The sequence below is a fragment of the Rutidosis leptorrhynchoides genome, chromosome 5 (genome assembly GCF_046630445.1).
Source record: "Rutidosis leptorrhynchoides isolate AG116_Rl617_1_P2 chromosome 5, CSIRO_AGI_Rlap_v1, whole genome shotgun sequence".
NCBI classification, from domain to species: Eukaryota; Viridiplantae; Streptophyta; class Magnoliopsida; order Asterales; family Asteraceae; genus Rutidosis; species Rutidosis leptorrhynchoides.
In genome coordinates, this window is record NC_092337.1 from 127,762,914 (window position 1) to 127,790,805 (window position 27,892).

General features: G+C 33.8%; 2 protein-coding genes across 2 annotated transcripts; one reads left to right on the top strand and one right to left on the bottom strand.

The window, feature by feature from the left end:
- The first annotated feature begins 6,207 nt into the window (after nt 1–6,207).
- On the top strand, nt 6,208–6,654 carry LOC139849012 (uncharacterized). Its single transcript, XM_071838689.1, has one exon. The coding sequence runs from the start codon at nt 6,208–6,210 to the stop codon at nt 6,652–6,654; it is 447 nt and encodes a 148-aa protein (XP_071694790.1).
- Nucleotides 6,655–10,408: 3,754 nt separating this feature from the next.
- On the bottom strand, nt 10,409–11,023 carry LOC139849013 (uncharacterized). The gene has a single exon (XM_071838690.1). It carries the CDS (start codon nt 11,021–11,023, stop codon nt 10,409–10,411), a length of 615 nt encoding a protein of 204 aa, XP_071694791.1.
- Nucleotides 11,024–27,892: the final 16,869 nt, after the last annotated feature.

Here is a 27,892-nt window from a genome sequence, read left to right on the forward strand (position 1 = left end):
CATTTGCAAAGTTTCTTGCACAAATTATTAAATTGAGAACACATTATTCTGATTACACCATTAAAAGGATGAGACTTGATAATGCTGGTGAGTTAACATCTCAAGCATTTAATGATCATTATATATCTACAGGGATTGTTGTTGAACATCTAGTTGCTCATGTGCATACACAAAATTGGTTTAGCTGAATCAATAGATAAACGCTTACAGCTAATAACTAGACAATTGATAATGAGTACAAATCTCTCAATATTTATATGTGGACATGTAAATTTACATGCTGCGACATTAATTCGCATTATACCATGTGGAAGTCGTAAATATTTTCACTTAATACTTGATTTTGGCCAAGAGCCAAATATTTTCTACCTTAAAACATTGATTGTGCAGTGTATGTTCCAATTGTATCACCACAACACAATAAAATGGTTCTTCAAAGAAAGATGATAATATATTTTGGATATAAAACATCTTCAATCATAAGATATATTGAACCCATGATGGGTGATGTTTTTACAGCACGTTTTGCTGATTGTCATTTTAATAAAACATTGTTCCCTAGATTAGGGGGAGAAATAAAAATAAAAAATAAAATGATGCTTCATGATGTGAACATCAATTAAGGTATATTGAACTCGCACAAAAGAATGTGAAACGAAAGTTCAAAAATAATGCATATGCAAGAACTTGCAAATTAATTACTTTATGCATTTACAGATATAAAAAAGTGACTAAATCATATATACCAGCGATAAATGCTCCAGCTCGAACTGAAATTCCAAAAGCTGGCAATAATGTCACTGTTGAGTCTTTGCCACGCATCAAACGTGGAAGATCAATTGGTTCCGAAGATAAAAATCCTCGAAAAAGAAAATCAGCTGATAATGAGGTAAGAGAAAGTGTTCAAGAAGAACCACAAATCAATATTCCTTCTGCAGAGGATATTGATAAATGTAAATACTAAAATTGCGATAAATTATGCAATATTATGGAACCGAAATGAAACTAAAATCTCTATGAGATATTTTCATATAATGTTACAATGACATCATGAATAAAGATGATGATCTGGAACTAAAATCTGTCATTGAATATACAAAATGGACATGATTGAGCTCAATGGAAAGGAGCAATAAGAGCTGAATTAGAATCGCTCGATAAAAGAAAAGTTTTCGGATCAATCGTTATCACTTTAAAGATGTGAAACGTATGGGATACAAATGAATTTTTATCCGAAAAGAAATGTGCAAATGAAGTTACAAGGCAAAACTAGACTTGTAACTCAATATTTCCCACAAAGACCAGAAATGAATTAGGAGGAAAAATTATCCTCCTGTAATGGATACAATTACTTATTAGATACTTAATCAACCTGGTAGTTATTTAAATGCATCTCATGAATGTTGTTACTACTTATCTGTATGGATCACTTAATAGTGATATATATGAATATACCTAAAGGGTTAAGGTATCATAAGCATCTAATGTAAAACCCAAGGGAATATATTCCATTAAATCACAAAGATTTCTAAGTGGGTTTATACAAACGGGACGTATGTGGTATAACCGATTAAATGACTACTTGATAAGAAAAAGGGTATACATATAAACTTATTTTGCACGTATGTTTTATAAAAACAATGTTCGGATATGTGATCGTAGTTGTTTATGTCAATGTTCTTAACATCATATGAACAAATAAAGAGATCTATGAAATCATTCAACTTCTAAAGAATTATTTTGAAATAAAAAATCTTGAAAAAATCAAGTATTGCCTTGGATTGCAAATTGAGCATATGCCTAATGGTCTACTTGTACATCAAACAACTTATACTGAAAAGATTTTAAAACATTTTTTTTAAAGATAAAGCCAATTGGTTGTTAGATCACTCAATATTGGCACTGATCCATTTCATCCCCGTAAAGATCATGAAGATATTAACGGATCAGAAGTTCCATATATTAGTGCAATTGGGACTGTTATGTATCTTACAAATTGTACAAGACGTGACATTTTTTTGCAGTTAATTTGTTGACAAGGTTCAACTCAGCCCTTACAAAAAGACATTGGAATGGGATAAACACATATTTTGATACCCTTGAGAAACTGCTAATTTAAAATTATTTTATTCTAACGTTTCAAAACAAGATTTGGTTGATTATGTATATGCAGGTCATTCATCAAATCCTCATAAAGATAAATCTCAAACTCGATATGTATTCCTAAATGGAGGTACCACAAAAATCATGGCGTTCTTAAAACAAACACTTGTTGCAACATAATCAGATCATGACGAAGTGATTGCATTATATGAAACTACTCGAAAATGTGTTTGGTTGAGATCAATGACACAAATCATTATTGATTCTTGTGGACTAGAACGCTATAAAAGACTAACAACTATCTTCACCAACAACTATATATGAAGATAATGCAACTTGCATAATACAAATGAAAGAAGAGTATCAAAAGTGACTGAATAAAATATAAATACTGACGAGGCGCCAAAGCCATAGACGGTCTTAACGGTCATAAGTTTGATGGAAAAGAATGGTATGTTGGTAAGGCTCAGAAAAAACTACAAGGGAATAGGAATTGAAACAAGGGTTTGAGCAAACCGTGAAGGAGACTGTAGACAAATCACAGGGGCTAAACTTGTACATAAAAGATTTAGATGATACAGTTTCAGATGAAAACCTCAGATTCTTCTCATATACTCAAGATCTCGTAAAAGACAACCAGATTAAAATGAGATACGTTCAATCAACAACTCTGCTGATCTTTATACCAAAGCACTGCCAACTGCTATTTTCAGAACACACGTTCATAATATTGACATGAGGCATGTTCAGAAGATGTAACAACTCAGACGTTGCCTACTTGAGGGGGAGTCAACTCTATGCTGCACTCTTTTTCCCTTAGCTAAAGTTTTATCCCAATGGGTTTTCTTTAGCAAGGTTTTTAACGAGACAGTACTAGTTATTCTCTAATAAAATTATCATCCAAGGGGGAGTGTTATAAAATATCTAGATTGGATGTTAATTTTATTATTATTATATTTCTTGCATAGTAATATTTTATGCTATAAATAGACATGTATGGTAGCCATTTAAGGTGCACCATTTCTCTTGAAATATCAATATCAATATTTCTTCTCTCCTTCTTCTCTCTTTTTCTCTCTTTGTTCTTATAACCATTAAAGGTAGTTATAAGCCTACTGAATTATAACAGTAATAGCTTTTACTTCGTTTTTTTTTTTTTTTTTTTTTGAAAATATTGGCCAAGCACAATGTTTCCTCTCCCAACCTCCCCTTTCACTCTCACATTTCCGGAACCTCAAACCAATATTCTAGATTCAAACCTTCAGTTGATGAAGACATTGAAGAAGAAAAATGGATTCGCGTCGAGCATAAAAACAAAAACAAATTCAATTTACAACAAAAGATTGAAAACAATCGTTTCCTCATTCAGAAATATGGTGCTCCAAATCGTCCTAATCATTCAACATACTAAAAAAACCACAATCATTATTTGCAACTTACCCACACAACACCCCCTTACACAAAAACCCCCCAAACCATCCCAAATAATATCAACTCAATCATGTTTCAACCATCCAAGCCATTGGAGTGATAACGATCTAAGGATCTTTTTCAAAAGATATGGCACGGTAAAAGGCATTTATATCCCTGCACAAAAACAACTTAGACACGGGAAAAGATATGGGTTTGTAAGGTTTGAAGGCATCAATGACATCAACAATCTATTGATTCGGCTAAATACCATATATGTAGATGGCAACTGGCTAAGGGCCTACAAAGCCCACCACCGAAAAGACACAAGACCTAATGTCGGTGACAGAAACACATATCCTCAACCAAAAGCCACTTTTAATTCCCAGAAACATCACCCCAAATCACCAAATAACCCAAACCTGAAATATGTTCTGAAACCTCAAACTGATACAAACAATCAACCCAGTCATGGGAATGCTTTTCGAGATAATCGTAATTTCAACAAAGTCTTAGACTCCTTTAACATCACTTCAAATAAACTAGACAAACTCAGAGTCATCTCTATCGATGAAGAGGAAACAATCAAAGAATCTCTAAATCATGCAATTATGGGCGAAATAACCGACATTGATTTAAATGAACAATTTCCCACCCTCTGTACAGCAGAGGGACTTTCAAATTTCAATATCAAGTACCTAGGTGGATTAGATCTTTGCTTGACTTTTGACAATGAAGATACGATGAAAAACATACTAGAATCACAAGACCACTTAATCCGAAATTGGCTAAAGAATATCCAAAAAATTGAAGACAAATGTTTCCAGAGCTCCAGACTTACATGCCTAAGCATCAAGGGAGTACCTATATCTTGTTGGTCTGTAAAAATTTCAAGAAAATCGCAAGATGGTACGGCCCTACATATGACTTCCAAAATTGCAACTTTGATGGCAACCAAAACCTAATCGTTGGCAGAGTCTTAGTTAAGCTTTGGGGTAATGAACTATTAAATGCAACCGTCGAAGTCAAAGCAGGTGGTAAACTTTTCTATGTAAAAGTAATTGAAGATGTTCAAGAAATTGTGGAAATTGAAATGGATGAAACTGATAATTTCGATAATCAAACTGACCCAAAAAGCAACTCCGATCACCTATCAGAATTTGAGGCATCAGATACTGAATCAGAAAATGATGAAGATGCCAAGATACCACCAGCGGCAAACGTGCCGGCATCCGGAGATAAAACTGACGAATCGAGGCATGTTGCCACGTCAGTAAACGACTTTAACAATAATGATGGCAGCGCGTCTCTCCATACGAGTAACGGTAAAAGAGTACCTATTTCCAAGGAGAATTCAAAGGAAAGCTCAAAATACAGGAATTATCGAAAACCTAATTTCATTAATGTGGAAGAGGATGAGGTAGTCATTGAAAATCACAAAGTGTTAAACGAGGTCCCACTTTTCAATACTGAGAACCAATATACCGTTCCCCGAACACCTAACAAATCCTCTTATTTAACATCTAGCCCAATACAGCCCACTAATTCCAGCCCAAATCCATTAAGTCTTTTACTTCCCCTAAGCCCACATTTCACCATGCAGCTAAGCCCACCAATCCCATTAGCCCATCCCACCCACAAAAGAATCCCACCCCTAGCCCATCTATACCAGCCTAATCAACACAAAGTCCAAACACACCTTCTACCCAGTCTAGCCTGCTTGAAGCACTTAAGCCCACTTCCCGAGTAAACATTATCGACGATTGCCTTGGTCTGTATAATGGTTGTTTTAATTTAACCGAACCTGATCAAACTATTCCTGAAACGATTGACGAATCAGATTGTAATCCCCAAATAACTCCTCACTTCGTATTCTGCTCGAAACCCTCTAAAAGAATACCCATTCCCACACAATCGAAATCACAGAAGCCCTCCCTCACCAAAAAATCAAAGCAAACAGCTGAAGTTTTTCCAATTAAGAAAAGAAAAAGGACTCGCGATAGCACTCCTTCCAAATCCTCATCAAGCAATAGTCTTTGGTCCAATGTCAGAAAGTGGAACTCATCCTCCAAATTCTTAAACATCAAAGCCCTAGCTAGAGTCCCAAAATGAAACGGAATAAAAAAGAGCCTCAAGCCTAAACAGAACTCTGCAAACATCAAGAAAAAGGCAGCTATTTCACTTTCAGATAGTTCGCTAAGTGTAAACAAAGTTGGTGCAACACTTGGAATATCGAGGAAGAACGGGTCGCATTAAAAGGTAATTTATTTGAGTCTCTTTCTTTTAAGTTTTTTCCAATGAAGATAATATCACTAAACATTAGAGGTTTGGGTAAAGATGATAAAAACAAACTAAATTGGTTCAAAAAAGTATATTTTCGCGAAAAACCTATTCTTATTGCCTTACAAGAAATCAAATGTAAAACGTTTCCAAAAAATTGGATTGAAAAAATTTGGGGCTGCAACGATTTTAAATTATCTGTTAAAATTTAAAAACTCCAGGGGCAAATCCGGTGGAATCCTTATGGTTTGGGACCATAATATTTTTGACGCTAACCAAGTTGTTGAAAAAAAACCCTTTATCGCGGTAAAAGGAAAATGGAAAGATGCAGGTACCGAATTGATCATAATCAACGTATATGGACCCCATTCGGATGATAGTAAAAAGAAAATGTGGCAAGATTTAAATTAGATCATGACCTGCGATGGGGTCATGTGGGTAGTCTTAGGTGACTTTAATGAGGTACGTTTCTCATCGGAAAGGAAAAACACCAAGTTCTCGGAAGTTCGAGCTGCTCGCTTCAGTAAAATCATCATAGAAAACAACCTTTATGATATTCCTCTTGGAAGAAGAATGTATACTCGAATCAGCGATCACAGGCGTAAATTTAGTAAACTAGATCGATTTCTAGTTTCTGAAAACTTCATTAATCAGTGGCCAAATATAAATGCCTTAGTGCTCGACAAGAAATATACGAATCATTGTCCTATTATGATAAAAGATGGAGAAGCTGATTTTAGTCCTAAACCAATAAAGGTGTTCGATGAATGGCTTAAACAAAAAGACTCCAAAGATATCATCAAAAGGGCGTGGAATATGGAAAAAGCAAAAAGCCGGATTGTGTGTTTCGTGATAAATTGAAAAATGTTAAAATGGAATTAAAGAAATGGTATTTGACTTCCCAAGGGAAACTCAACTCTGAAATTGATGAACTTACAAAAAAAAGTTAATGAATGGGAGATCACAGCTGAACAAGTCAATTTAAATGAATAACAAAGACTGAATTGGATGCAAGACCATGAATGTTTATTTCAAAAGGAAAAGACTCAAAACGAGATGCTCAAACAAAAATCAAGATACAAATGGTCATTGGAAGGTGATGAGAATAGTAATTTTTTCCATTCAGTCATTCGTAAAAGACAACGCAAAAATAGTATACATGGTGTAAATGTGGTGGGTTTTTGGTCAACAAACCCGTTGGTTATTAAAAGGAAGCACATGACTTTTTTTAAAACACTTCTTAAAAAAAAACAATAAATTCGAACTAAATGATTGGAGTCGACCTAAACTTGAACATAGTAGGGTTGAAGGGCTTGAAGCCCTATTTAGTGAAGAAGAGGTCCTCGAGGCAATTAAGGGATGTGAAAAAAACAAAACCCCGAGACCGAATGGGTTTAATTTCTTATTCTTTACGAAATTTTGGGATATCATTAAAGTAGACCTTTTAAATGCTATCAATTGGTTTTGGGAATCCGAGTCTAATTCAAATGGGTGCAACGCCTCGTTCATTACCCTTATCCCTAAAATTCACGACCCTTTAAATTTTTCAAACTATCGATCAATTAGCCTTATCGGGAGCTATTAAAAAATCCATTCCAAAATACTTGCAAATAGACTTAAAAAAATTGTCTCGTGGCTTATCGGTGAAGAACAAAGCGCTTTCATTAATGATAGATACATCCTTGATGGCGTCCTTGTCGCACTCTAAACAATAGACGATTTAAAAGCATTTGATTGTATTGATTGAGATTTTCTTACGAAAGCTATATCTTTAAAATGGATTTTGAAAAAGCTATATCTTTAAAGTGGATTTTGAAAAAACATTTGATTGTATTGATTGGGATTTTCTTACAAAAATTATGGGTTTTATGGGTTTTGTGGCTAAATGGATCAAATGGATTAGCGCTTTCCTTAATTAACCTCTATTTCTATACTTATCAATGGCTCTCCAACTGAGCAATTCTTGCCGAAAAGAGGGGTGAGACAAGGAGATCCGCTCTCCCGTTTTCTTTTTATTATAGCAAGCGAAGGTCTAAACTATCTTATAAATATGGAAATAGAGAAAAATCTAATAAGTGGGGTTGAGGTTGGTCAAGATAAAGTTTTCGTTTCCCATTTACAATATGCCGACGACACAATCATTTTCGGGAAGTGGAACAAAGTGGAAGTAAGAAACACCCTAAAAAATTTAAAATGTTTTGAAGATTTATCGGGTCTTAAAATAAATTTAAGTAAAAGTTGTGTGTACGGGATTGGTCTCGCAAAAAATGAATTAAGTTTACTTGCCTCATGGTTTGGGTGCAAGGAGGGTTCTTTCCCCTTTAACTATCTTGGACTACCAATTGGTGAAAACTTAAAAATCCAAATGAGTTGGCAACGCATTTATGAAAAATTCAAAAAACGCCTAACGGATTGGAAAGCGAAATCCATTTCTTTTGGAGGAAGGCTTATTTTAATCAAGTCGATTTTGAGTAGCCTTCCTTTATATTATTTTTCACTTTTCAAAGCCCCGATCAGTTATCAAAGATTTAGTTTGTCGTGATTTTTTTTTTTTTTTTATTTTTTTTTTGGGGTGGGGGGGGGGGGGGGGGGGGGGTGGTTCTTTTGACCAAAGAAAAATGGCTTGGGTAAATTAGAACCAAAATTTTTTTACCATATGAATATGGGGGTTTAAACGTTTGTTCACTTAAATAAAAAAAAACTTGCTTTGCTCACAAAATGGTGGTGGCGTTTACTTAAGTTTAACAACTCCTTTTAGGCTTGAATTATCAATTAAAAGCATCTATGGAAAAAATGGGGGTTTAAGTTGTATGTCTTCGTCTTCAAATAATAATCTCAAAAAAATTTTGGGTAGAATTTGGTACAATATTATTAATGTGGAACACACCCTAACCAAGTTAGGGTGCGATATCACTAACGCGTTTGTTAAGGTCATAGGTCAAGGCATGGAGACAAGCTTTTGGGATGACGTTTGGTGCGGTGAAGGCTCTCTTAGGACAGCCTACCCTAGGATGTACAGACTTGAAAATGACAAGAACTGTTCTGTTGCCGATCGAGTAAAATGGGTCGAAAGTTCTGTTATCCTAACCTGGAACTGGACGATTGAACCAAAATGGAGGGCAGGCACTGAATTTGCAAGCTTATTGGAAAGATTACACAATTATGTTCCTTCAGGCAAACAAAATAATTCATGGACTTGGAAATTTCAAAACAATGGCATATACACCTCCAAATCACTCACAATAATCCTGGATGAAATTGTTGTTGATGGCCGTACTACTATTGACCCATCATGTATTAATTCATTGTTGCCCCCAAAAAGTTGGCATCTTAATCTGGAGTGCTATCATAAACAAATTACCTGTCCGAACCAAACTTGATAAGCGAGGCATTGATTTACATTCAACTAGATGCCCGGTATGCGATGAGGATAATGAAACACTCCAACACACACTTTTCAAGTGCAAAGTAGCATCGGAAGTTTGGGAAAAAAAATCCGTAAATGGTGGAACCTAGACCATTTAAGGATTGGTAACCTACCGGATTTAGCAAAAGCAACCAATCCGGCTTTCACATCCTCCTTTGACGCCTCCATTTGAAAAGCGTTGATTTGGGTCTCGAGCTACCTACTTTGGTAAAATCGAAACGACCATGTATACGGTAATGACCCCATTAGTCCTCCAAAAATTCTATCGGATATCCAGTCAAAACGTTTTGAATGGATCAATTGTCGTGGAAAGAATGTGTGCCTCGAATGGTTATCTTGGCTAACCGACCCGATATCTTCAATCCGTAACGCATCAATCAAAGAAGGAAATGGCTAGTTTTTGTAGGTTTTGTTTTGTTGCTCTCTTTCTTCCTACGACCAATGATCTAAGTGGGTGGAATCGATTCGCTTTGTAGCCGTCTCAGTTGGCACTGCTGTCTCGCATCTTACGCGACTTGAATTTTCAAGTTGCTTCCTAATAGTGGTGATCCTTGAGAGTACAAGTGTTTTCCTACTCCATAATTTTCCATCGAGTCTCCTGGTTAGCTTATAGTATATAGCATTATAGTTTTGACAAAGTTTCTCGGGTCTTTTTTAGTTTAGTTTCTTCCGTGAGCCTTAAACGCATCGATGTATAAATCTCTTGTTTCTTTGTAATAAAAGTTGCCTTCAAAAAAAAAAAAAAAAAAAAAAAAAAAAAAAAAAAAAAAAAAAAAAAAACTTTTACTTCCTGTAATGTTATTATTCTCATAGGTCAACTTGAGTATGTCACTGTATCGCTCTTGACGCGGCGGCATTGTAAATATATCTTTCTGGATCATTAATAATGTCTATAGCTTTTCAAAGAAAATTTACTTAATCATAGAAGTTCATGTCATCATACCCCATTATATATATATATATATATATATATATATATATATATATATATATATATATATATATATATATATATATATTGAAAAGCAGAATATATTGTAACTTGAGAATCTCAACAATACAATGATGTACGCACGCTATACAAAATGAAGAGATGCTGAGCTAGAATCCTACGCTAATATACCAACTTACACGAATATTATTTACAAATTATATAAGAAAGGTTTGTGGATTAAGTAACCAATCATGTCATTCAATCTTTCTTCCTTTGCATCGCTTCTCAATCCAATCATAACTCTTGACTTGTATCTCACTAAGCGCAACCGGAGGTGACCAATTTGACTTCTTGAAGACTTTTTGGTTTCTATTTTTCCAAATAAGGTAGCAACTCGTCCATTCAACCGCTTGCCATATTTTACTACCCAATTCGGAACATTGAAAAGGACAATAACCAGGTAGAAGGTTCCCGAAAGATAGATTGACCGAACCGAAACCCCACCATGCTAGAATTTTCTCCCAAATGACCTTAACATGCTTGCAATCAAGTAAAGAGTGTTTGACCGATTCGATTTCATTATCGCAAAGAGGACAACTAACGGAATGAAGATCCATACCTCGTTTGTCAAGTTCGACCAAAACGGGTAATCTTTCCCGCTTTGCTCTCCATACGAAAACACCCACTTTTTTTAGTACAAGACAATTTTTCATAGTTGCGAACGGATTCGCACTCGAAGGAATGTTTTTTGCCATAAGATTTTTTGTTAACTTTTGAGTAGAGAATTTACCGCATCCACTTAACTTCCAAAACCACGAGTCTTCTTTTTCCGGATCCATTGACATTGATCCATTGACATTGATCCCCATTATAAAAAAAGTCATACATGCAACTTAAGGGTTATTTACTTTATTTATTTATTTATTTTTATGATATGAAATGCCCCGTTCATATCGATTATAAACGTTACATAATAATTGATTTCATTGCGAGGTATTTGATCTCTATATGATACACTTTACAAACATTGCATTCGTTTTTAAAAGACAAACTTTCATTACATCGAAAGTTGACAGGCATGCATACCATTTCATAATATCCAAACTATAACTGACCTAATATGTCATTTACTTAATAATAATCTTTATTGAACTCAACGACTTGAATGCAACGTCTTTTGAAATATGCCATGAATGACTCCAAGTAATATCTTTAAAATGAGCAAATGCACAACGAAAGATTTTTTTAATACCTGAGAATAAACATGCTTACAAGTGTCAACCAAAAGGTTAGTGAGTTCATTAGTTTATCGTAAACAATCATTTCCATTATTTTAATAGACCACCAGATTTTCATTTCCATTTTTCATAAATATCCATCTCATATCAGGCATTTCGCAAACTGCATAGAGATAAAAATCATTCATATGGTGAACGCTTGATAACCGAACTAACAGGATGCATATAGAATATCCCCATTGAAATGTTCCGTTCTTATTGATTAAAAACGTTCCATATTAATTGATTTCGTTGCGAGGTTTTGACCTCTATATGAGACGTTTTTCAAAGACTGCATTCATTTTAAAACAAACCATAACCTTTATTTCATCAATAAAGGTTTAAAAAGCTTTACGTAGATTATCAAATAATGATAATCTAAAATATCCTGTTTACACACGACCATTACATAATGGTTTACAATACAAATATGTTACAACAAAATAAGTTTCTTGAATGCAGTTTTTACACAATATCATACAAGCATGGACTCCAAATCTCGTCCTTATTTAAGTATGCGACAACGGAAGCTTTTAATAATCACCTGAGAATAAACATGCTTAAAACGTCAACAAAAATGTTGGTGAGTTATAGGTTTAACCTATATATATCAAATCATAATAATAGACGACAAGATTTCATATTTCAATACACATCCCATACATAGAGATAAAAATCATTCATATGGTGAACACCTGGTAACCGACATTAACAAGATGCATATATAAGAATATCCCCATCATTCCGGGACACCCTTCGGATATGATATAAATTTCGAAGTACTAAAGCATCCGGTACTTTGGATGGGGCTTGTTGGGCCCGATAGATCTATCTTTAGGATTCGCGTCAATTAGGGTGTCTGTTCCCTAATTCTTAGATTACCAGACTTAATAAAAAGGGGCATATTCGATTTCGATAATTCAACCATAGAATGTAGTTTCACGTACTTGTGTCTATTTTGTAAATCATTTATAAAACCTGCATGTATTCTCATCCCAAAAATATTAGATTTTAAAAGTGGGACTATAACTCACTTTCACAGATTTTTACTTCGTCGGGAAGTAAGACTTGGCCACTGGTTGATTCACGAACCTATAACAATATATACATATATATCAAAGTATGTTCAAAATATATTTACAACACTTTTAATATATTTTGATGTTTTAAGTTTATTAAGTCAGCTGTCCTCGTTAGTAACCTACAACTAGTTGTCCACAGTTAGATGTACAGAAATAAATCGATAAATATTATCTTGAATCATTCCACGACCCAGTGTATACGTATCTCAGTATTGATCACAACTCAAACTATATATATTTTGGAATCAACCTCAACCCTGTATAGCTAACTCCAACATTCACATATAGAGTGTCTATGGTTGTTCCGAAATATATATAGATGTGTCGACATGATAGGTCGAAACATTGTATACGTGTCTATGGTATCTCAAGATTACATAATATACAATACAAGTTAATTAAGTTATGGTTGGAATAGATTTGTTACCAATTTTCACGTAGCTAAAATGAGAAAAATTATCCAATCTTGTTTTACCCATAACTTCTTCATTTTAAATCCGTTTTGAGTGAATCAAATTGCTATGGTTTCATATTGAACTCTATTTTATGAATCCAAACAGAAAAAGTATAGGTTTATAGTCAGAAAAATAAGTTACAAGTCGTTTTTGTAAAGGTAGTCATTTCAGTCGAAAGAACGACGTCTAGATGACCATTTTAGAAAACATATTTCCACTTTGAGTTTAACCATAATTTTTGGATATAGTTTCATGTTCATAATAAAAATCATTTTCTCAGAATAACAACTTTTAAATCAAAGTTTATAATAGTTTTTAATTAACTAACCCAAAACTGCCCGTGGTGTTACTACGACGGCGTAAATCCGGTTTTACGGTGTTTTTCGTGTTTCCAGGTTTTAAATCATTAAGTTAGCATATCATATAGATATAGAACATGTGTTTAGTTGATTTTAAAAGTCAAGTTAGAAGGATTAACTTTTGTTTGCGAACAAGTTTAGAATTAACTAAACTATGTTCTAGTGATTACAAGTTTAAACCTTCGAATAAGATAGCTTTATATGTATGAATCGAATGATGTTATGAACATCACTACTACCTTAAGTTCCTTGGATAAACCTACTGGAAAAGAGAAAAATGGATCTAGCTTCAATGGATCCTTGGATGGCTCGAAGTTCTTGAAGCAGAATCATGACACGAAAACAAGTTCAAGTAAGATCATCACTTGAAATAAGATTGTTATAGTTATAGAAATTGAACCAAAGTTTGAATATGATTATTACCTTGTATTAGAATGATAACCTACTATAAGAAACAAATATTTCTTGAGGTTGGATGATCACCTTACAAGATTGGAAGTGAGCTAGCAAACTTGAAAGTATTCTTGATTTTATGTAACTAGAACTTTTGGAATTTATGAAGAACACTTAGAACTTGAAGATAGAACTTGAGAGAGATCAATTAGATGAAGAAAATTGAAAAATGAAAGTGTTTGTAGGTGTTTTTGGTCGTTGGTGTATGGATTAGATATAAAGGATATGTAATTTTGTTTTCATGTAAATAAGTCATGAAAGATTACTCATATTTCTGTAATTTTATGAGATATTTCATGCTAGTTGCCAAATGATGGTTCCCACATGTATTAGGTGACTCACATGGGCTGCTAAGAGCTGATCATTGGAGTGTATATACCAATAGTACATACATCTAAAAGCTGTGTATTGTACGAGTACGAATACGGATGCATACGAGTAGAATTGTTGATGAAACTGAACGAGGATGTAATTGTAAGCATTTTTGTTAAGTAGAAGTATTTCGATAAGTGTATTGAAGTCTTTCAAAAGTGTATAAATACATATTAAAACACTATATGTATATACATTTTAACTGAGTCGTTAAGTCATCGTTAGTCGTTACATGTAAGTGTTGTTTTGAAACCTTTAGGTTAACGATCTTGTTAAATGTTGTTAACCCAATGTTTATAATATCAAATGAGATTTTAAATTATTATATTATCATGATATTATCATGTATGAATATCTCTTAATATGATATATATACATTAAATGTCTTTACAACGATAATCGTTACATATATGTCTCGTTTAAAAATCATTAAGTTAGTAGTCTTGTTTTTACATATGTAGTTCATTGTTAATATACTTAATGATATGTTTACTTATCATAGTATCATGTTAACTATATATATATATCCATATATATGTCATCATATAGTTTTTACAAGTTTTAACGTTCGTGAATCACCGGTCAACTTGGGTGGTCAATTGTCTATCTGAAACATATTTCAATTAATCAAGTCTTAACAAGTTTGATTGCTTAACATGTTGGAAAAATTTAATCATGTAAATATCAATCTCAATTAATATATATAAACATGGAAAAGTTCGGGTCACTACAGTACCTACCCGTTAAATAAATTTCGCCCGAAATTTTAAGCTGTTGAAGGTGTTGACGAATCTTCTGGAAATAGATGCGGGTATTTCTTCTTCATCTGATCTTCACGCTCCCAGGTGAACTCGGGTCCTCTACGAGCATTCCATCGAACCTTAACAATTGGTATCTTGTTTTGCTTAAGTCTTTTAACCTCACGATCCATAATTTTGACGGGTTCTTCGATGAATTGAAGTTTTTCGTTGATTTGGATTTCATCTAACGGAATAGTGAGATCTTCTTTAGCAAAACATTTCTTCAAATTCGAGACGTGGAAAGTGTTATGTACAGCCACGAGTTGTTGAGGTAACTCAAGTCGGTAAGCTACTGGTCCGACACGATCAATAATCTTGAATGGTCCAATATACCTTGGATTTAATTTCCCTCGTTTACCAAATCGAACAACGCCTTTCCAAGGTGCAACTTTAAGCATGACCATCTCTCCAATTTCAAATTCTATATCTTTTCTTTTAATGTCAGCGTAGCTCTTTTGTCGACTTTGGGCGATTTTCAACCGTTGTTGAATTTGGATGATCTTCTCGGTAGTTTCTTGTATAATCTCCGGACCCATAATCTGTCTATCCCCCACTTCACTCCAACAAATCGAAGACCTGCACTTTCTACCGTAAAGTGCTTCAAACGGCGCCATCTCAATGCTTGAATGGTAGCTCTTGTTGTAGGAAAATTCTGCTAACGGTAGATGTCGATCCCAACTGTTTCTAAAATCAATAACACATGCTCGTAGCATGTCTTCAAGCGTTTGTATCGTTCTTTCGCTCTGCCCATCAGTTTGTGGATGATAGGCAGTACTCATGTTTAGACGAGTTCCTAATGCTTGCTGTAATGTCTACCAGAATCTTGAAATAAATCTGCCATCCCTATCAGAGATAATAGAGATTGGTATTCCATGTCTGGAGATGACTTCCTTCAAATACAGTCGTGCTAACTTCTCCATCTTGTCATCTTCTCTTATTGGCAGGAAATGTGCTGATTTGGTGAGACGATCAATTATTACCCAAATAGTATCAAAACCACTTGCAGTCCTTGGCAATTTAGTGATGAAATCCATGGTAATGTTTTCCCATTTCCATTCCGGGATTTCGGGTTGTTGAAGTAGACCTGATGGTTTCTGATGCTCAGCTTTAACCTTAGAACACGTCAAACATTCTCCTACATATTTAGCAACATCGGCTTTCATACCCGGCCACCAAAAATGTTTCTTGAGATCCTTGTACATCTTCCCCGTTCCAGGATGTATTGAGTATCTGGTTTTATGAGCTTCTCTAAGTACCATTTCTCTCATATCTCCAAATTTTGGTACCCAAATCCTTTCAGCCCTATACCGGGTTCCGTCTTCCCGAATATTAAGATGCTTCTCCGATCCTTTGGGTATTTCATCCTTTAAATTTCCCTCTTTTAAAACTCCTTGTTGCGCCTCCTTTATTTGAGTAGTAAGGTTATTATGAATCATTATATTCATAGATTTTACTCGAATGGGTTCTCTGTCCTTCCTGCTCAAGGCATCGGCTACCACATTTGCCTTCCCCGGGTGGTAACGAATCTCAAAGTCGTAATCATTCAATAATTCAATCCACCTACGCTGCCTCATATTCAGTTGTTTCTGATTAAATATGTGTTGAAGACTTTTGTGGTCGGTATATATAATACTTTTGACCCCATATAAGTAGTGCCTCCAAGTCTTTAATGCAAAAACAACCGCGCCTAATTCCAAATCATGCGTCGTATAATTTTGTTCGTGAATCTTCAATTGTCTAGATGCATAAGCAATCACCTTCGTTCGTTGCATTAATACACAACCGAGACCTTGCTTTGATGCATCACAATAAATCACAAAATCATCATTCCCTTCAGGCAATGACAATATAGGTGCCGTAGTTAGCTTTTTCTTCAATAACTGAAACGCTTTCTCTTGTTCATCATTCCATTCAAATTTCTTCCCTTTATGCGTTAATGCAGTCAAGGGTTTTGCTATTCTGGAAAAGTCTTGGATGAACCTTCTGTAGTAACCAGCTAGTCCTAAAAACTGGCGTATGTGTTTCGGAGTTTTCGGGGTTTCCCACTTTTCAACAGTTTCTATCTTTGCCGGATCCACCTTAATACCTTCTTTGTTCACTATGTGACCGAGGAATTGAACTTCTTCCAACCAAAATGCACACTTTGAAAACTTAGCGTACAATTCTTCCTTCCTCAATACTTCTAACACCTTTCTCAAATGTTCACCGTGTTCTTGGTCATTCTTTGAGTAAATAAGTATGTCATCAATGAAAACAATGACAAACTTGTCAAGGTATGGTCCACACACTCGGTTTATAAGGTCCATGAACACAGCTGGTGCATTAGTTAAACCAAACGGCATGACCATAAACTCGTAATGACCATAACGTGTTCTGAAAGCATTCTTTGGAATATCATCTTCTTTCACCCGCATTTGATGATACCCGGAACGTAAGTCAATCTTTGAATAAACAGATGAGCCTTGTAGTTGATCAAATAAGTCGTCGATTCTCGGTAGTGGGTAGCGGTTCTTGATGGTAAGTTTGTTCAACTCTCGGTAGTCGATACACAACCTGAATGTACCATCTTTCTTCTTGACAAAAAAAACAGGAGCTCCCCACGGTGATGTGCTTGGTCGAATGAAACCACGCTCTAAAAGTTCTTGTAATTGGCTTTGCAGTTCTTTCATCTCGCTGGGTGCGAGTCTATAAGGAGCACGAGCTATTGGTGCAGCTCCTGGTACAAGATCTATTTGAAATTCAACGGATCGATGTGGGGGTAATCCCGGTAATTCTTTCGGAAATACATCGGAAAATTCTTTTGCAATGGGAACATCATTGATGCTCTTTTCTTCAGTTTGTACTTTCTCGACGTGTGCTAGAACAGCATAGCAACCTTTTCTTATTAGTTTTTGTGCCTTCAAATTACTAATAAGATGTAGCTTCGTGTTGCCCTTTTCTCCGTACACCATTAAGGGTTTTCCTTTTTCTCGTATAATACGAATTTCATTTTTGTAACAAACGATCTCTGCTTTCACTTCTTTCAACCAGTCCATACCGATTATCACATCAAAACTCCCTAACTCTACTGGTATCAAATCAATCTTAAATGTTTCGCTAACCAGTTTAATTTCTCGATTCCGACATATATTATCTGCTAAAATTAATTTACCATTTGCTAATTCGAGTAAAAATTTACTATCCAAAGGCGTCAATGGACAACTTAATTTAGCACAAAAATCTCTACTTATATAGCTTCTAACCGCACCCGAATCAAATAAAACGTAAGCAGATTTATTGTCAATAAGAAATGTACCCGTAACAAGCTCCAGGTCTTCCTGTGCCTCTGCCGCATTAATATTGAAAACTCTTCCGCGGCCTTGTCCATTCGTGTTCTCCTGGTTCGGGCAATTTCTAATAATATGGCCCGGTTTTCCACATTTATAACAAACTACATTGGCATAACTTGCTCCGACACTACTTGCTCCGCCATTACTCGTTCCGACACCATTTGTTCCTTTCGTTCTATTAACCCCTGGTCCGTAGACCTCACACTTCGCCGCGCTATGACCATTTCTTTTACACTTGTTGCAAAATTTGGTGCAGAACCCCGAGTGATACTTTTCACACCTTTGGCATAGCTGCTTCTGATTGTTGTTGTTGTTGCGGTTATTATTGTTGTTGGGGTGATTGTTGTAGTTGGTGTTGTTGTTGTTGTTGGGCCGTTTGTTGTAGTTGCGATTGATGTTGCGATTGTTGGGATAATTGTTCGATTATTGTTGTAATTGCTGTTGTTGTTATATTGGTGATTCTTATCACCGTTTTCCTCCCACTTTCTTTTGACTTGCTTCACATTGGCCTCTTCAGCAGTCTGTTCTTTAATTCTTTCTTCAATCTGGTTCACTAGTTTGTGAGCCATTCTACATGCCTGTTGTATGGAGGCGGGCTCGTGTGAACTTATATCTTCTTGGATTCTTTCCGGTAATCCTTTCACAAACGCGTCGATCTTCTCTTCGTCATCTTCGAATGCTCCCGGACACAATAGGCACAATTCTGTGAATCGTCTTTCGTACGTGGTAATATCAAATCCTTGGGTTCGTAACCCTCTAAGTTCTGTCTTGAGCTTATTGACCTCGGTTCTGGGACGGTACTTCTCGTTCATCAAGTGCTTGAATGCTGACCACGTTAGTGCGTACGCATCGTCTTGTCCCACTTGCTCTAGATAGGTATTCCACCATGTTAACGCAGAACCTGTGAAGGTATGCGTAGCGTACTTCACTTTGTCCTCTTCAGTACACTTACTTATGGCAAACACCGATTCGACCTTCTCGGTCCACCGTTTCAATCCGATCGGTCCTTCGGTTTCATCAAATTCCAAAGGTTTGCAGGCAGTGAATTCTTTGTAGGTGCATCCTACACGATTTCCTGTACTGCTAGATCAAAGGTTATTTTTGGTATGTAGCGCAGCCTGTACTGCGGCTATGTTTGAAGCTAGAAATGTACGGAATTCCTCTTCATTCATATTTACGGTGTGTCGAGTAGTCGGTGCCATTTCCTTCAAAATAGTCAAATGGAACAAGTTAATCATACAGAATATTAAGAGTAGTTAATAGTATTTCGTAGCATAATATGAACTCATTTATAAAAGCTTTTTCTTCATATTAGCGTTTTATAAGTTTAAATTCGGGTAGTACCTACCCGTTAAGTTCATACTTAGTAGCTAATATACAATTCAACTACTACAATTCTATATGAAAAACTGATTATAATAATATTTCGCGTTCAAACTTTTACACAATATTTTACAAACTTACAATACCGCTTATTTTACATATAGCATGAAATATAGCACACAATAAATTTGATACAAGATGGTTGTGAAGATAATTCTAGCTAGTACACAAGTCGTTCAGCAAAGGCAATAAAGACACGTAATTCATACGTCCAGAAACAAGTCATGCATTCTGGTTTTACTAGGATTACTTCCCATCCTTGGTCTTGTGGAACATAACCGTTATGGCCGTTGATAAGACATCGTGTTGTAACGTCGTCAAAGGGACGAGGGTTACGTAATGTCCAACAGTCCCGTAACAATCTAAAAACCTCATTTCTTACCCCAATTACCGACTCTGTCACTTGTGGGAACGTTTTGTTTAATAGTTGTAGCCCAATGTTCTTGTTCTCACTTTGGTGAGAAGCGAACATTACTAATCTGTAAGCATAACATGCTTCTTTATGTTGCATGTTAGCCGCTTTTTCTAAATCACGAAGTCCAATATTCGGATATATTGAGTCAAAATAATTTCTTAACCCATTGCGTAAAATAGCATTTGGGTTCCCCGCAATATATGCGTCAAAGTAAATACATCGTAACTTATGGATTTTCCAATGTGATATCCCCCATCTTTCGAACGAAAGCCTTTTATAAACCAAGGCATTCTTGGAACGTTCTTCGAATGTCTTACAAACTGATCTCGCCTTAAATAGTTGTGCCGAAGAATTCTGACCAACTCTAGACAAGATTTCATCAATCATGTCTCCGGGTAGGTCTCTTAAAATATTGGGTTGTCTATCCATTTTGTGTTTTTATACTGTAAAATAGACAAGAGTTAGATTCATAAAAAAAAATACTTATTAATACAAGCAATTTTTACATATATCATAAAGCATAAGCACGCTATATTACACCACACGAATACAACTATCTTATTCCGACTCGCTTGTTTCTTCTTCTTCGGTTTTGGTTCGTTTTGCCAAGTTTCTAGGGATATATGATGTTCCCCTAATACGAGCCGTCGTTTTCCATATTGGTTTAGAAAAACCTGGTGGTTTAGAGGTTCCCGGGTCATTGTTAGAACTTAAGGACTTCGGGGGTTGACGATACATATAAAGTTCATCGGGGTTGGAATTAGATTTCTCTATTTTTATGCCCTTTCCCTTATTATTTTCTTTTGCCTTTTTAAATTCAGTTGGGGTAATTTCTATAACATCATCGGAATTCTCGTCGGAATTCGATTCATCGGAGAATTGGTAATCCTCCCAATATTTTGCTTCCTTGGCGGAAACACCATTGACCATAATTAACCTTGGTCGGTTGGTTGAGGATTTTCTTTTAGTTAACCATTTTATTATTTCCCCCACCGGTTCTATTTCTTCATCTAGTTCCGATTCTTCTTCTGGTTCCGATTCTTCTTCCGGTTCCGACTCTTCTTCCGGTTCCTCTTCGGGAACTTGTGAATCAGTCCACGAATCATTCCAATTTACATTTGACTCTTCATTATTATTAGGTGAGTCAATGGGACTTGTTCTAGAGGTAGACATCTATCACATAATATCAAACGCGTTAAGAGATTAATATATCACATAATATTCACATGTTAAAAATATATAGTTTCCAACAAAATTTGTTAAGCAATCATTTTTCAAGTAAACACGGTCGAAGTCCAGACTCACTAATGTATCCTAACAAACTCGATAAGACACACTAATGCAAAATTCTGGTTCTCTAAGACCAACGCTCGGATACCAACTGAAATGTCCCGTTCTTATTGATTAAAAACGTTCCATATTAATTGATTTTGTTGCGAGGTTTTGACCTCTATATGAGACGTTTTTTAAAGACTGCATTCATTTTAAAACAAACCATAACCTTTATTTCATCAATAAAGGTTTAAAAAGCTTTACGTAGATTATCAAATAATGATAATCTAAAATATCCTGTTTACACACGACCATTACATAATGGTTTACAATACAAATATGTTACAACAAAATAAGTTTCTTGAATGCAGTTTTTACACAATATCATACAAGCATGGACTCCAAATCTCGTCCTTATTTAAGTATGCGACAACGGAAGCTTTTAATAATCACCTGAGAATAAACATGATTAAAACGTCAACAAAAATGTTGGTGAGTTATAGGTTTAACCTATATATATCAAATCATAATAATAGACGACAAGATTTCATATTTCAATACACATCCCATACATAGAGATAAAAATCATTCATATGGTGAACACCTGGTAACCGACATTTACAAGATGCATATATAAGAATATCCCCATCATTCCGGGACACCCTTCGGATATGATATAAATTTCGAAGTACTAAAGCATCCGGTACTTTGGATGGGGCTTGTTGGGCCCGATAGATCTATCTTTAGGATTCGCGTCAATTAGGGTGTCTGTTCCCTAATTCTTAGATTACCAGACTTAATAAAAAGAGGCATATTCGATTTCGATAATTCAACCATAGAATGTAGTTTCACGTACTTGTGTCTATTTTGTAAATCATTTATAAAACCTGCATGTATTCTCATCCCAAAAATATTAGATTTTAAAAGTGGGACTATAACTCACTTTCACAGATTTTTACTTCGTCGGGAAGTAAGACTTGGCCACTGGTTGATTCACGAACCTATAACATTATATACATATATATCAAAGTATGTTCAAAATATATTTACAACACTTTTAATATATTTTGATGTTTTAAGTTTATTAAGTCAGCTGTCCTCGTTAGTAACCTACAACTAGTTGTCCACAGTTAGATGTACAGAAATAAATCGATAAATATTATCTTGAATCAATCCACGACCCAGTGTATACGTATCTCAGTATTGATCACAACTCAAACTATATATATTTTGGAATCAACCTCAACCCTGTATAGCTAACTCCAACATTCACATATAGAGTGTCTATGGTTGTTCCGAAATATATATAGATGTGTCGACATGATAGGTCGAAATATTGTATACGTGTCTATGGTATCTCAAGATTACATAATATACAATACAAGTTGATTAAGTTATGGTTGGAATAGATTTGTTACCAATTTTCACGTAGCTAAAATGAGAAAAATTATCCAATCTTGTTTTACCCATAACTTCTTCATTTTAAATCCGTTTTGAGTGAATCAAATTGCTATGGTTTCATATTGACCTCTATTTTATGAATCTAAACAGAAAAAGTATAGGTTTATAGTCAGAAAAATAAGTTACAAGTTGTTTTTGTAAAGGTAGTCATTTCAGTCGAAAGAACGACGTCTAGATGACCATTTTAGAAAACATACTTCCACTTTGAGTTTAACCATAATTTTTGAATATAGTTTCATGTTCATAATAAAAATCATTTTCTCATAATAACAACTTTTAAATCAAAGTTTATAATAGTTTTTAATTAACTAACCCAAAACTGCCCGCGGTGTTACTACGACGGCGTAAATCCGGTTTTACGGTGTTTTTCGTGTTTCCAGGTTTTAAATCATTAAGTTAGCATATCATATAGATATAGAACATGTGTTTAGTTGATTTTAAAAGTCAAGTTAGAAGGATTAACTTTTGTTTGCGAACAAGTTTAGAATTAACTAAACTATGTTCTAGTGATTACAAGTTTAAACCTTCGAATAAGATAGCTTTATATGTATGAATCGAATGATGTTATGAACATCATTACTACCTTAAGTTCCTTGGATAAACCTACTGGAAAATAGAAAAATGGATCTAGCTTCACTGGATCCTTGGATGGCTCGAAGTTCTTGAAGCAGAATCATGACACGAAAACAAGTTCAAGTAAGATCATCACTTGAAATAAGATTGTTATAGTTATAGAAATTGAACCAAAGTTTGAATATGATTATTACCTTGTATTAGAATGATAACCTACTATAAGAAACAAATATTTCTTGAGGTTGGATGATCACCTTACAAGATTGGAAGTGAGCTAGCAAACTTGAAAGTATTCTTGATTTTATGTAACTAGAACTTTTAGAATTTATGAAGAACACTTAGAACTTGAAGATAGAACTTGAGAGAGATCAATTAGATGAAGAAAATTGAAGAATGAAAGTGTTTGTAGGTGTTTTTGGTCATTGGTGTATGGATTAGATATAAAGGATATGTAATTTTGTTTTCATGTAAATAAGTCATGAATGATTACTCATATTTTTGTAATTTTATGAGATATTTCATGCTAGTTGCCAAATGATGGTTCCCACATGTGTTAGGTGACTCACATGGGCTGCTAAGAGCTGATCATTGGAGTGTATATACCAATAGTACATACATCTAAAAGCTGTGTATTGTACGAGTACGAATACGGATGCATACGAGTAGAATTGTTGATGAAACTGAACGAGGATGTAATTGTAAGCATTTTTGTTAAGTAGAAGTATTTCGATAAGTGTATTGAAGTCTTTAAAAAGTGTATAAATACATATTAAAACACTATATGTATATACATTTTAACTGAGTCTTTAAGTCATCGTTAGTCGTTACATGTAAGTGTTGTTTTGAAACCTTTAGGTTAACGATCTTGTTAAATGTTGTTAACCCAATGTTTATAATATCAAATGAGATTTTAAATTATTATATTATCATGATATTATCATGTATGAATATCTCTTAATATGATATATATACATTAAATGTCTTTACAACGATAATCGTTACATATATGTCTCGTTTAAAAATCATTAAGTTAGTAGTCTTGTTTTTACATATGTAGTTCATTGTTAATATACTTAATGATATGTTTACTTATCATAGTATCATGTTAACTATATATATATCCATATATATGTCATCATATAGTTTTTACAAGTTTTAACGTTCGTGAATCACCGGTCAACTTGGGTGGTCAATTGTCTATCTGAAACATATTTCAATTAATCAAGTCTTAACAAGTTTGATTGCTTAACATGTTGGAAAAATTTAATCATGTAAATATCAATCTCAATTAATATATATAAACATGGAAAAGTTCGGGTCACTACACCCATCATTCCGGGACTCTCATCGGATATGATAAATCGAAGTACTAAAAACATTCGTAACCCGAATGGTACTTGTCAAGGTCCATAGATCTATTTTTAGGATTCACGTCAATTAGGGGCCATTTCCCTAATTCTTAGGCTACCAAGCTAAAAAGGGGCATATTCGATTCGATAATCCAACCATAGAATGTAGTTTTGATTACTTGTGTCTATTTCGTAAAACATTTATAAAAGCAGCGCATGTATTCTCAGTCCCAAAAATATATATATTGCAAAAGCATTTAAAAAGGGAGCAAATGAAACTCATGATACTGTATTTTGTAGTAAAAATACATATGACGACATTGAACAAGTGTAGGGTTGGCCTCGGATTCACGAACCTATATTAAGTATATATATTTATATGTTGATCAATAACTGTCTAACAATATAGGTCAAGTCGTAGCGTATCACAATCCTAATGCTCGAGATCAATATGCAAAAGTCAATAAAAGTCAACTTGACCTAAAAAGACTTCCAAAATCTATACCTATTTATTATATAACTTAAATATAATCATTTTATATATTTAAATATATTTATCAGATTTTAAATACAAGTCCTTTATTAATAAATAAAAATTTATATTAAAATTTATATATGATAAAAATATAATTTTATATATCTTAAGTAATAAAATTTATAAAGTTCACTTAATATCATAAAAATATAGTGGTATGTATTATTAATGTAATTATATTATGTGTGGTAAAAATATCCTTGTATCACATATTTATTTGATAAAATAATATTGATAATAATAATAGGAATAATAATGAGTAAAAGTTTTTGTAATAATAATAATAATTATTATTATTCTACTAATAATAATAATAACAATATTTATTTACTAATGATGATAATTATAATAAAATGATAATTCTAATCATGATAATTTTAATAATAAAGATACTTTTTAATATTAACTGTAATAATAACAATATTTTATATAAAAATAATAATTCTATTCAAAATGATAATTTTTAATAATAATAATACTAAAATGATAATAATGATGATATTTTATAATAACAATGATATTTCTATTAAAATGATAATTCTAATAAAAATGATAGTTTTAATATTAATGATACTTTTAATAATAATAATAATAATGATAAAAATAATAAAAATGATATTTTTATCTAAATCATAATCTTAACAATATTTTAACTGAACCATGATACTTATACCCATTATTTCCTAATTGACTTGTTTAATAGCTTTTAGTTCTCTTTTATATTGTATTCATAATAATAATGATAATAATAGTAATCATAATAGTTAGTTGATACTAATATTAGTTTTAATGATAACGATACTAATAATAATAAATATTATAATAATAATAATGATAATAATAATAATAATGATAATAATAATAATAATAATAATAATAATAATAATAATAATAATATTATTATTATTAATAATAACTTTAATAATAATAACGATAGTAATAATAATAACAATAACAATTTTTAATTATAATACTTATATAAATAACGATAATAATAATAATAATAATAATTATTAGATAATACTAATAACGACAATAATAACGACGATAGTGTAAGTAACTAGAGAGGGGGTGAATAGTTACTTAGTTGATTTTTAAAAATTTTCTTTAGCGTTTTGTTGAACTTGAACTTGATATAGTGTGATTTGAAATGTTTGTTCTCTAATAATGCTAGCAATACAAATATATGTTAAATTGTAAATAAAAGATAAGAGAAGAGAGAAAAAACACTACAATTTATAGTGGTTCGGGAAGATGTTAACTAATCTTCCTTAATCCACTCCTCAATTCTACGAATTGAGATTTTTCTTCACTATGATACTCCAAACTCGGTGGAGTGTCCGGATACAACACTAGTACTTCGATAAGCCGCACCTTGTGAACTCTTACGTTCCTTTGAAGACTTTACAAACACCTATAGCTCTTACCACAAGATAACGTATCCTAGTGAAAACACAACTATCCTCTAAATCTCTTTAAGAAGATAGTTTACAAGTAAACTTACAACTTTAAGCTTACAAGTACTCTTGCTAGAATCACTCTAAAAGATTACAAATTAAGTATAAGAATGATATCAGTAAGTATGAGAAAATATGAGTGCAAGAGGTGAGTCTTCAAATGCTTCAAGGCTTGGCTTTTATAGGAAAGAGAAATCTGCCTGGAAGTCATACGGCTCACTGCACTGTCGACCGTGGTTCGACCGTGTACCTCTGACATCTGATTCTTATAGCCGTTTTTGTCCTTTGAAATTTGTCATTTTCCCTTGTTGAAAAGCTGCAACTAGAGGCCAATTACTTCTGAAATTATCCTCATTACCCTTTATGTTTTGGACATAAGCTTGGAAGTTAACATGTCTTCTAAAGAAGAAAGTCTTCAATCTTTGACCATTTGTCATTGATTACCAAAAGAGGTAATTGCAGATTTTTGTCTCTTGACAAACCATTATCTTCCAAAATCTTCATCAACCTTTCTTAATTACTTGTCATTTAGCTTATGGGACTATCTTGCCCTTTAGAACATTGTTACAACTTAAATGAACTAGTTTGAATCTAGTTTGAACACAATGATTCTTATTACATCTTGACTAGACTTGAACTAATTACATTCTTATACAAATAATGATACATAGAGCAAATGGGAGAGCAACTCTTTAATTGGGACTTCAATGACCATTATTAGTATGTTTAAATGACACTATGTATTAGGACAAAAGGATATGTCACTTGAGTGTTTTAGCCTAAATCAAGCTTAAAGTGTCATTAAGATGTCATTAGGTGTGATTAGTAAAAATTAACATCTTTTGGTTCAAAACTCTTTTTAGATCAAACAGGGCAACTATTATAAGTATGTTTAAAAAGGTTTTGTAAATTATAGATGCCGGGAGCTAGTCAAACTTTATTTGGTCAAGATTAATAACAGAGAAAACTGCGGTCGGGCTGTGGTCGTCCGTGAAGTCAGCCGTAGGTTTGCAGTTTTAGAAAAGCTTGAACTCATTGGTGCAGGACACACACGGTTGGTGTCATGGTCGATCGTGGTGCAGCCGTGTAGCATTTTTTTAAGATAATTACTTAAGTATTGGTCTTTTGCTAGAGATAGTTTAGGCTCAAGAACTCATGTCGTCCTA